General features: G+C 32.7%; 1 protein-coding gene across 1 annotated transcript in view; it reads right to left on the bottom strand.

Annotated features, from left to right (window-relative positions):
* Positions 1–9,884: 9,884 nt before the first annotated feature.
* The window catches only part of LOC121725563 (lachesin-like), a 103,607-nt gene continuing 100,252 nt past the window's right edge, over positions 9,885–13,239 (bottom strand). The window contains exons 8-9 of the mRNA XM_042112576.1: positions 10,790–10,969; positions 9,885–10,074 (exon numbers count right to left, since the gene is read on the bottom strand). Coding sequence (XP_041968510.1) covers positions 9,917–10,074; positions 10,790–10,969 — 338 coding nt within the window. The 3' untranslated portion in view covers positions 9,885–9,916. The remainder of the gene's footprint in view (positions 10,075–10,789; positions 10,970–13,239) is intronic.

Raw genomic sequence — 13,239 nt, 5'->3', positions numbered from 1 at the left:
TTATTGACATGACCAAGGCGTTCGACTTTGTATCACATAAAATACTCCTCAACAAACTAGAACGACTAGGAATCAGAGGGCCTGCCTTAGCTTGGATAAAATCGTTTATCTCCGATAGAACACAATATACTGAAATAGAATATATAAATATATACAAAGAATTAAATAAATGTAAATCTAGAAGTAAGTTTAATCGTTATGGAGTGCCTCAAGGCTCAGTATTAGGTCCACTGTTATTTCTTTTTTATATAAATGACATTCCCTATTTGACTAAGCTTTATAAATTGACATTATTCGCAGATGACATTTCTATTTTATTTACACATAAGAAAATTGACATAGCGAAAATTGAATCTGACATTAATAAAACACTAAAGACCATCATTGATTGGCTGACATTAAATAATTTACAAATAAATATAAGTAAAACGAAATACATACAATTCATAAATTACAATAAAAAACCACTAAGACTACAACTATCTTACGAAAATCAACAAATTACGGAGGTTCATGATAACTTATTCTTGGGGATTCAGATAGACAGACATTGTAATTGGCAGGCTCACATAGATAGAGTATGTAATAAAATTAATAGATTTGTGTTTGTTCTAAGTAGTCTTACGAGAACAGTGAACGAACATGCAGCGTTAATGGCTTATCACGGCTATGTGTCAACTGTTCTTAGCTATGGACTTATTATTTGGGGAAATTCCTCACATATAGACAAGGCATTTATAGCTCAAAAGAAATGCCTTAGAGCAATAGCTAAAAAACCGCCGTATGAATCTTGTAAGCCAGTGTTTAAAAAATTTAACATTCTGCCTTTACCGTGCATATACATTCTAGAGGTTTTTAAATTTGTCATCAAAAATAAGAATTCTTTTACACAATTGATAGATAAATACCCCACGAAATATTTTCGTAATCAACACAGATTAATTATAGACAGAAAACCCAAAACAACTATTTTCCTTAAAAATAGCCACTCCATGTGTGTTAAAATTTACAATAAGGTGCCGGCACATTTAAAAGGTTTAACATACAATAGATCTGTAAGAGAACTGAAAAAAATGCTAATGAATAAGTGTTATTACAGTGTAAAAGAATTCTTAGGGTCGTAAACTTACCTGTGATATATTATCTTTTATTATTATTATTTTAAGGATGCTAAAATGACATATGGAATGAGATTAATTTCTAATTTGTTGTATTTGTTATATTTAATTTTATTATTTTAAATTGACATGCTATGTATAAAATTAATGGTTCATTATTTATTAAGTATAATTTATTTTAGGAGTATTGATTGAATTGTAATTTTTTATTTTTTATTTTATAATAGAGTATTATTTTAGGAAATTGAAATGAATTGTTATAAATGACTATTATGTACTTAGATTTAAGACTATATTGCACACCATGTATATGTGGTAGAATGAAAGCTCTAAATAATCAATCTTAAGACCTTGTAACTTCATTGTAGCAATAAATAAATTCTGATTCTGATTCTGATTCTGATTCTGTAACGCGACCAAACTACGTAGGTCCCCCATCTCACTAGGAATCAACTTATCTGATAGTACATTCGTAAGGCCTTTTTATCTACTGTTTACATTAAGTACTAGAAATATTTTATATAGCAAAACATTGTTTGCCGGGTCAGCTACTATTAAAAATACTAGCTAATACATTCCTCATTTCCTGACAATTTCGGTATTTTCTAATACTCACATCATTCAAAGGTAGATAAAGTATCAGATTTTGTTTCTAATTCCACTCAAAAATATTAATATACCCTTAATAATATTAATTTATAGTACGAAATTAGGCACATTCAGATAGGTCCATAAAATAGTTATAGGTTTTGAATTTTGCTATCACAGGTAAGGGTAGGATTATATAGTGCTACGCTCGGTCAGCGCTACGCCGCGCGCCGGTCATGTATTGACATATTTATCGTAACATAGAATTAATTAACGGATATGCCGACGTGAATTTAACGGTAGGTTCGTAATGAATTTATTGCCGTTTATCAGAATTCATTGTTGGATTTCTTCATTGAGTGAACTAGCAAACACAATATTTCAAAAGTATATAGTACCATCGAGGAAGTTGATTCCTATGCAATTGACAGACCAACGTTATTTGGTCGAATATGTCAATTCAATGTTAATTGTGATCTGTCAGCTGGGTTTGACGTAACGCAACCAAACTACTTAGGTCCCCGAAGGAATCAACTTCTCTGATAGTACCTACAATACTCTGCATTGTAAATTTTTTTTTCAAAGTTTTGAGGATTTTGTACTGTATCAACTAGGGAATAGTTCAGTAATACTTACCATATTTTATTACAACGTTGGCTTTGGCAATCAAAAAGTATAGCACCATTTTACATTTTAAATATTATGTATCGCGTCAAACTCATCTCGTCTCGTTTCGGGGGCCTGTAGGCCTACTACGAAATTGTTTTGAGACTCAAACAATCGGACGAGAATGCCGCGTCCTGCTCTAACAATGTCATTTCACATTGTTTGAGTCTCAAAACGGTTTCGTGGTACGGCCCTTGGCCCTTAGGAAAGGTTCTAAGAACAAATAATCAGTTGGTTTCAAAGCTAAATAATATGTCCAACATTCAAACATATTTTAAATTATCTTTTCACTTTATCATTGTAATTTCCAGTAACGTCTTAACTGACGATGTGTAAGTTTATAAACTTGTATAGTTTTGACGTAAGATAAACTTTTCTCATTGTAATTAGCTCATTTACAATAATAGAACGTTGACGATACATAATTCCAAAACACTAGCTTCTCTTATCAAACAATTTTGAACAATTTTGCGAACTTAATGCAGATCACGCTGTATGAGCACTGAGCGGTCTCGCAAAGCCATTTGCTGTAACGTAGTTGTTATTAACTAATAAATTCGATGCACTACCGATATCAAAATAGTTCGCAGTCCCCAGATGAATGCGACGAAGTATTTCTCGTGCAAGCAATTTTCAGTGTTATGGATACAGTCTCTGTAAATTAGCTTTGCCAGTGTATTTTATGATATGCGGGGGTCTCTTATACTATATTAGTCTAAGAGCTATTGCTAGTTTTCGCTCCGTTCGCCGTATCAAATAAAGATAAAGCATTTCACCCAAGTGACCACAGAACTTTGACCTTTTTGAAACTAAAAATCAAGATATTTTTGATCTTAAGGTGTAGTTGGAGTATTAAGGTTAAAGAAGGTTGAATTATAAAGCGTCTTTATAAGCGTATTTTCGAGATGCTTATATTATGAGAAAGTAAGTTAAGAATGACTAAAGAAATCAGCTTAGGCCGAATTTCGGAATTCTAGATTTTGTCAGATTAAGTGAGATAGAAACTATAAAGGTTTTTATCTCGATGAAAGTGGATTTTGTTAAAGTGGACCTTTAGAATAAAACGGGCATTAATTCAAGTGCAACACGAAAAATGCATTAGTGGACGCCGACCATTCGTCATTGTCCTGCTACGTTTCTTTAGGGCGACCACGTTTAAAAAGCCACAAGCCATTGGTTTCACTTGCAGACTTAGAAACAAATAGACTTGACTATAATCGGTTTCATTATTTTGTACTCGGTAATAATAACTTACATAAGGTATATACAATAATAGTTAATCCGTACTTGTTCTATAAATGCAAAAGAATTTGTGCCTTGTCTATGAAATTTTTGCACTAACACCTTATTTTTGCCTCTGCCCTAGAAAGGTAAAGGATAGTTTTCATTAAAGAAAATATGGTTACCAGACAATTAACTAATTTAATAGGTGTTAGTAAGTAACAAATAGTTCGATATTATTATTATTAAAGTTATGATTGGTATGATTTTCTAGATAATGTTTATTTACCTCGACCCTAAATACCTTTAGATAGCAGTAGATTATTCTACAAAAAAATAACGTTTCGTTTGCATTTTCAGCGTGAAAGCCTATCTATTGTTTGTTTTCATTCTGTGGTTCGGCTTTTACCGTTGTGATTCAACGCTTTCAGGCCCGATGTTTTAATTGACGCTTTTAAAAACAAATTAAACGATGTCGGCCAATGATATTCGAGTGAGAAATGTATAGAACTGTCACATGCGGAGATTTTGTGTTCCGATACGGTCATGCATGCTTTGTGAACTTAATGATATTGTGCGATTCAGGTAAAGATACTATGCTACGTCTAGCTTGCCATGATAATTTTGTAAATCTTTAAATCTTTTGATTGTTATATATTTCTGGATATAGATATATATAAAAACCTACATATAAAATATTAATAAACATTTTATTAAGGGCCTGTTTCACCACTTCCTGATAAAATGCCGAATAGGCTATTCACAATTTTTTGACAGATTCTCCATACTGTATCTGTCAAGTTAATACTTACTTATCAGAAAGTGGTGAACCACTTCCTGATAAGGCTCGAATCACGAATAGGCTATCCACCAATTAACTTGACAGATCAAGTATGGAATCTGTCAAAAAAATTGTGAATAGCCTACTCAACATGCTCTAAGTCTGTGATCTGAAAATTATGGTCACACTTTTTTGCCCACAGTTCCTAAATTGTTTATCGTTAACAGACAGACAGACAGAAACACTTTCGCATTTATAATATTAGTATGGATTAATATTTTTCAATAAATCAATATGACCGATGCGTATCTATAATATTAAAAACTCATTGGCAAAACAATAAAAATAGAACAAGTTTACCAACATGTAAATATTAACAATGCTTGGAAATTGTCTGGTTTGCTTTTGTTGAATTTATTTATACAACATAAACATGACGTGTTTGATTTTAAAACATACTATATTTTTTCAAAGTACGGGTTTTAGGTACCTACTATCACTTTGAAATTCCCAAATAAAAATACTTAGTTCATGAAACTTTCATAAAAAAGTTCTTCCACCACAATTTTGTTGGTATACATCGTCTCATTCGTTTCTTTTCGGCCCTTTATTCTCTTAATAAGTCAGATTCCATTTAAACCTAAAACCTTAAACAAATATGATTTTTAAGTTCCCCAACTATATTAATATACTTCACCTTATTTAAGAAATTTTTGGTTTTTCCATAGTGTAAGTAGCAAGTTCTACAAATAGAGCAGAATTTTTCAGCAGTTTTCAGCAAATCAGATTAATGTAACTTACCTTCATCGCACGTAAACTTTCAAAGACCTGCTTCTCTTGTACGTACCATCGAGGAAATTGATTCCTAGGTAGTTGACGGACCTACGTTATGTGGTCGGCTTATGTCAATTCAATGTTAGCTGTGATCTGGCGAATGGGTTTGACTTAAGAGGATTCCACACCGCCATTTTTTCCATACAAACGTTGTCCCCTGTTTCCTCCCTGGATAATGCTAGTAGAGTTATAATTTTTTTCCTGAATATCTACGGCCACTAATACAATGTCTCTATGTTTTCTTTTTTTTCATAATTTAATTGTTAAATAAGATATGAACGTTCAAAAACCCAAAAAAAATGGCCACATTTTCCACTGTGTTCAAACGTCCAGAAAACAGATTTGGATAGATTATACAAAAAAAGCAAAAGATAGGAACACAGCTCAAGCCTTTTTTTAATCTTTAATGAAAAAAGTACTTAAATCGGTTAAGTTTTGGAGAAGGAATCAGGGGACAACGAATCGTTGATTTTCTGGATTTTCTGCAGTTGTCTCTATCGCGTTCTGCGGTATAGGCTTGAGGTAAGGGAGACAGCTATAGATATTACACGTACTTTTTTTTCATTTCTCTAGCCGCTGTGGTATCCTCTTAACGCGACCAAATTACTTAGGTCCGCCATCTGCTTAGTAATCAACTTCTCTGATAGTACCTACTCAAAGTTTGACCACGATATCAATGATTTTAAGAAATCGTTAATTTAACGTTAATATAAAAACACTTTTTTAATTATTTCCACCATTAAGAAGACTGTATCTTATAACTACCAAACATGAATTTCCACCCAGAAACTACCGTGCAATCAATCTATTCTTCTATTCTTCTATTCTACGAATAATAAAAACTAAGGAAGAGTAACTGTGCCAAAAAATTTGTTCCGATTCTACAAAATGTGACCCGAAAACATGCATACTTTATGCAAAAAAGGACCGAATACATGCAAGAATTTTGTGTTATTAAAGAAGTGACAATTATTGTCAACGGCTTTATTTTGTCAATTTGAATGTAAAAGTACGGGGGGCGGGGGCCCTAAAACAATTTTTTATTAGTACTATCAAGCTAATTTTTTGTGAGTAGCTTCATTTTATTTTAATTAGACGAACAACATTTTATATACGAAAAATCTTGAAAGTGTTAGCTTAATAGAAAGGATTTCATACTTTGACTTGATGGTCCTAAAATATGGATTGTTTTATTTGTAGGACAATGTTACTCTTAAACTATATAACTATTCACATTTCAATATAAAAAAAGAGCTTATTAGGGTTCCGTTTTAGGATTCAGTAGTCAACCAAGTTTTGTTGATTACAGAACCATATAACGGAAGCCTAACGAGCTGATTTTTTGGACAAGAAAAGGACATAGGATACTTTCAATCCCTTTAAAATGTACTATCAGAGAAGTTGATTCCTATGCAAATCGGGGACCTAAGTAGTTTGGTTGCGTTACGTCAAACCCAGCTGACAGATCACAATTAACATTAAATTGACATATTCGACCAAATAACGTTGATCTGTCAATTGCATAGGAATCAACTTCCTCGATGGTACAATATCAGCTGTGCGATAAACTATAATTTTGGTGCAAAGGAGTAGCGGCCATCATTAGATTCTAGTAGCATAAAATATTTTTACATATTATTGTACATACTTAATTTCCACTCGAAAGTTTGCCAAGAGACATAAGCAACATAGTTTATGTGTAGGTAAATCCACATTTTATGCAGTGATTGCGGTGTGAAATAAAATTACACAGATAGTAATGTAGCGAATGCAATTTTACGTGGTTTAAATAATGGCCCCGTTTTTGCTTGTTAATCGTTTGTACAATACAAACTATGATGGCGCTTATTTTGTCAAACAGTATCGGCAATTTCACAAATCCTCAAATCCGCAGAATTTACGATTCGAAAGCATAAACTATTTCCCATATCTATTCATGACGGTGGTTTAGCACCAGGAGGTTTGACATATACTGCTATAGATTTTGCTATAGATACCTATATTACATGCTATCTTCCTCCATAATATATCCCTAACAATAAGGTAGTTGGAACAAGCATAATATTATTATTTGAGCTTGTTAAGTAAAAATCACAAATATTGCGCTGGAAGAGCAATATTTGTGATTTGTATGGGCAAGCGCCCTAGCGCGGTGACATGAATTTGCCCATACAAAAGTTTAAAAAAAAAGTTACAGCGATCTCGGTACACTCATAGAAGAACAGAAATATTGTCACTTTGTTTTGTAATATCCTGTATATTCTTTCTCTTCTTTCGCATCATAATCAACTATCAAGAAATTAAGAGCGACCGCAGACTTACAATTTCAATTTGGCCGATTATCGTACAACTAAATTGCGTAAAACTTTTTAATTTGTAGACTCTAAGGTCAAAGATTAGCGTTTTGTTAATAAAATAAAGAAATCACGGTAAAAAATAAGTGTTCCCAAAATTACAGCTCGATAGCATTTTTATTTTTTTTGTTATGCGCCTTCAAAGGTTTCAATTAAATTTCTTAATATTTGTATACCAATCGATAACTTATGCAATTAAAAGTAACTTTTGTTATGAAACCACTTTCATAAACGCAATATTTGATATACCTATCGAACAAAGTTGTCTCCCGATGCGTACAAACTACGAAAGAGTGACGTCAGTCTTTCGTAGCACTTTGTATGGAGCGTTTCGGGCAGGTATATTTTATGAGATGTTTTAATTGTCATATCTTGGTGAATTTTTAAGCTATCAGAGTCATTCTTTCAGAGATGTTTCTATTTTTTAATGGTCTTTCAATTACCAATAAGAAAAATAAATAGTCATCTAGCCTATTGTACAACAAAATAATTGGTGTCCAATTATTTAGTTGTATAATTTAGTTTGATGCAATTTGCGAGCTCTCATAAGTCAGACAGCTATAATTGGATACTATGCGATTCAGTTGGCCAACTTGAAATTGTAAGTCGGCGGTCGCTCAAAGAGTTACTTATAGGGAGATCGCAGACGACAGACTTTTTGTGCGATCGAGCCGACTGTATGGGCGCCGCAGACTCGATCGCACAAAAAGTCTGTCGTCTGCGATCTCCCTTAGTCACACAAGTACTAGTACCTTGTATCTGTCGTTAGCGCCAAAACGAAAATTTCTCTTACTTGAGTCAAAGTATCTCCATTTTATATTTTTCCTAAATATTATGTTCAACTGTTCAATTAATTATTTTCCTGTTCTGAGGATTATACCCATTCGCTTCGAAAGAACACTGTAAAATAGGTACAAAACACTCATAGAATTGGCAGAAAAAAAAACACAACTCTTATTTTGGACATTTATTTAATAATTTACATTTTACACCAGTTATAAATAACACATTTATTGTCAAAGTCAACGTAACTCTTTAGCCCAAAACGATCGGATTCTACACAGGCTTACATTTTGAATTTTATCTCTAGAAAATACATCTTGGCTGAAAATTATCAACACCTAACCAGAGATTAAACCTCCAATTTATCCTAAATTAAATTTAATATATGGTTAAGTGTTCAGTTTCAACAAAAAATTAAGGTCATTTTACAATTCATCCAACAAAATTTTACAATTTATTTATAGTTGTAAATTTAAATTCAAACTACTGTAACATTAATCGTATTTAATTATTTATGAAAAGTATTCTAAAGTTGACGCACTTTATACAATCGTTTTATTCCCAAATAATCCTATTTTGCTATTAGAATACATTTTTGATATAATTATTAAGTATATTATAATTTAATTTCTATTTTATTGCGACCAGAATCAGCAATAGGAAGTACTGCAGTACTGTCGATTTTTAAACGAAGTAAAAGAGGACATAAAAGTATGGCAGCATAATATATCTAAAATATAAATTGAAATGAATACGCACTTTTTATAAATAACTAAGGAGACAGCCAGATAATAAATTCTGAATTATATCGACAAATATGACCTGACACAATATTGATGAAGAAGGAAACTCATTACATGAAATAGTTTATTTTGAGGAAATTGCTTTTACTAAAGTGGAAAAACAAAATTAATGGGCAACATGGAATTGTGTAACTGCTTTATAATTAGTATAGACTTTGTGGTTAAAAATATGTGACATTTGAGAAGTTTTTATTTTATTTTTTTAAAACATGTTTTAATTTAATTCAATTTTTTCTAAAATATGCAATATAAAACTTAATATAAATAAAATATACATGCTATGAATTTAAACATCACTTGCCGTACCACCTTTGGAGCAAAACAATAATGTATTTAAAACATTATTTATTTATTTATTTATTGTATAAACAAAAGCTCAAAGTGTATAATTCTCCGAATTTGACGGTCATTGTACGTAAAGTTTTTTCTTCACTAACAAAGTCTTAAAATTTAAAAATGAAATTTCTCGTGGTTACGCCGTCATGCGTAAACCACTGGACTAATTTTAATGAAACTATAAGTAGAAATGGAGACCATAGGGGAGAACTTAAGCACAGTAAAAGGAGGGGAAGTAAGTTATCTTCATACAAAGGCACCGCGCGCGGCTTGTATGTGTGCGCCATAGTATCAATGCGTCGCCACGTACCGCACACAACAAAATATCGGCGGTATCCACGAAGCTAAACTGGCCGAGATTTTGTTGTGTGCCGCACACATTGTATAAAGTACACCACATATTGTATAAAGTACACCACAGTATATTACAGCTTAGTAAGTATGTACATATCTCAGTGTGAGCAGGATGGCGAACATCTGCGGCGGGGGGACGTAGTGCGCGTGCGACGCGGCCGGCCGGCTTCGCGTGCGCTGCGCCGCGCCTGACACCATCGGCTCCTCCGCGTAACCGTTCATGCTCAGCTCCAACCCTGGGGAAAGAGTAGATGTGGTAGATTTATAAGCAGATAAAAGTGTTAGGATGTAAACTTAGGATTTTTTATTTTCTAATAGATAAGCTTCAATCCTAGTGGGTAAGAAATAGGAAACATCAGCAACGTTCGATAATGGTTCAAATTTGGACATTAGGAATGACGACAAGGTCAAAGATTAGCTGATTTTTTAAATAAAAGAAAGACATAGCAATAAAATATAAGTATTCCCAAAATTTCAGCTTCATAACTTATGTATTTTTTTTGTTATGAGCCTTCAAAGTTACATATTATATAGATAGTCAAGTCGATTTTTTTAATAAAATGCCTTAATTTTTGTATACCATAACCTTTAACCTCTAAACCTCTATTATGAATTATGCTTTGGTCTATGGTATGGCTATGTAAGAATTATGCTATGGTCATATAATATTATATTTTTGGAAGTCATCATAATATAATTGCGATGCACCAACCTTGCAACATATTATTAACAATATTGACAAATAAATAAAAGATAATCACCAACAAAATTAGATCACACAAAAACATGAAATTAAAATATCCAGATTTTATCTTTGCAAAATTTTCCTAAAATATGTCCTAGTATATAAAGTGACTATACCGTCCGCGCAAGTGGTAAGCGCGGCTCGTAAGTACTAAGTACAACCAGAGTAGCTAATCGAAAGTAAAACAGTGAATAAAATCAACTTACTGTGCAAGCTGACTTGGCTCTCCATCTTGCCGAGCGCGTTGACGGAGGCGCACACGTACGTGCCGTAGTCCGCTGGCGCCAGCGACTTGATCGTCAAGTTCATCCACAGTGAGTACTCGTTCATCGCGGTTTCGGCGATGCGAAACTTGGGGTTCTCTAGGAGCTTGTCGCTTACCAGCGCTGCGGGAAAGAAAAAAAAAATCATAATACAAGGTGTAACAAAACTAAGTGATAATACTTAAAGGTGTGTTTGTGTCCCTTATATAGTTCACTGTGAAAGTAGCAGCGCTGAAAGAGCAATTTTTTTTGTGATTTCTCATTGGGTAAGCACCCTCACGTCACGAATTTTTCCATACAAAAGTGAAAAAAGTTACTCTTTCAGCGCTGCTACTTTTACACTAAACTCTCTATAGAGGACCCATACACATCCTAAAGTATTATCACTTAGTTTTGTTACACCCTGTATAATATGCTGCCCGCACTCAGCTATATGTTTATCGTACAGGAACCGTAAATTTTCTCTAATGATATGCTAAGTACTCACATACGGTTTTGCTTGATAGTTTTACTCCAAATCGAGTAATAATTACTGTGTGGACTGCAAAACTTACAGCTCGAAGGCTCGCATCGAGCCGGCTCGATTGAATTAAATATATCGATTTAAAGTAAAACTATCGAGCAATGCTGAATATGTGGACGAAATCCCGGCCGCGGGTTTTGCTCGACGTGATTGCTCGATCGAGCAAAACCGTATGTGAGTACTTAGCAATTTCCGGAACTTAAAGATTCTCAATGCCATATTTCATATAAATCGGTTCAGCCGCTTAAGCTAGAAGACGTAACTGACAGATAGACACTTTCACGTCTAGAATATTGGTATGGATAACATAAACGAAACTTTGGCAAGCGATGGATATGGTCTAATGGTTGCTTGGAATTTTTTAACCCAATAAATTTTTATACTAATTACAAATATACATATTTGTTACAATTACCTTTTATACTAAGCAAGCTTTAGGGCCTATTTCACAACTTCCTGATAAGTGCCGAATAGGCTATGCACCACCTAACTTGACAGATGAAGTATGGAGAATCCGTTAAATAAGTTGTGAATAGCCTCCTATCCGGCACTTTATCAGAAAGTGGTGAAACAGGCCCTTAATATCCTACACTTCAAGTTTCTAGGAACTTGAATATTATATTATATATTTATAATTTGTATTAATTATTTGCATTTTACTTTTTATACTAGACAAGAAAGTAAAATGCAAATATTTAATACACCAAAGCGAACAAAGTGAATACGTGTGGGAAATCATTTTCATGTTTTTATTGCATTTTAACGACTCATGAAAGGCGCGTAATTTTAAATCATACCTTTTTATTAAATGAACAAGATTTGAAAAAATCATATATGAACTTTAATAAATACTTTGTAGTGTGTATGAATGTAAATTTCAAGGAACAAATTGAGAAATTAAACTGTTAACTAAGTACTGAAATTGATAATAGTGTTAAAAATATTTTCAATACAATAATAATATTATATTCGTACATAACATGATATTATAATCGATTTTAAGCTTCTCATTGTATCAGACACAATGCTCGGACTACAATAAGCGCGTTCCTCAAGTTTTCGAGGTACTTAATTAATAATTTTGTAATTAGCAACTATTTCATATCTAAGGGTGGGTTGCACCAACTAACTTAAACTTTAACTTTAACCATAACAATAATGTCAAATGAACTGTCAAATCCCTAGTAAAAGTCTATAATGGACGCCATATTTGACAATAACCTTAAGGTTATCGTCAAATATGGCGTCCATAGGCGTAGTTATAGTTAAGGTTAACCTTACCTATAACTGCGCCTCTGGTGCAACCCACCCTAAGTGTTTAAGGAATTTTATATTTTAACATATATTATGTTAAATTACAATTATTATCTACCTTCTATAATATAAATATCAAATGAAAACAAATAATTAAGATGAACGTTATTAATTAATAATTTTGAAATAAATCGTATTTATGGTAAAAAGAATATTAATATAGGATTGCTACGAGCTACGCAGCGCTACGGAGCGTAGCAATGTAGACTGGCTACGCCATTTTCATACTACGATATCAATCCTGTATTTAAAAGTATTACACCGATTTCGAAACAATTTTTAGATTTTATAAAGCTTATTACAAATCTTGAGAATGCGTTCAAAATTATTTTCAAATGCGTCATAAGTTATTCTTATTTCGAAATAATAAATACTCGAAGTACAATCCTTGAGTATATATTATTATTACAAAATAATTTAGTATCGTGGATCGATCAAGGTGTTGTTAAAAATAAATCTGAAAAATAAGCAGTGCTTATTGTTCTTTTACATTACATAGAAATAGTATTTATGTGGTTCAGCAAACACAAATTATTGTTTGAAAATTTAGAGTAAG

This window comes from Aricia agestis, chromosome 3 (genome assembly GCF_905147365.1).
Source record: "Aricia agestis chromosome 3, ilAriAges1.1, whole genome shotgun sequence".
Lineage (NCBI taxonomy): Eukaryota > Metazoa > Arthropoda > Insecta > Lepidoptera > Lycaenidae > Aricia > Aricia agestis.
This window is presented reverse-complemented; position numbering and strand designations above follow the sequence as displayed.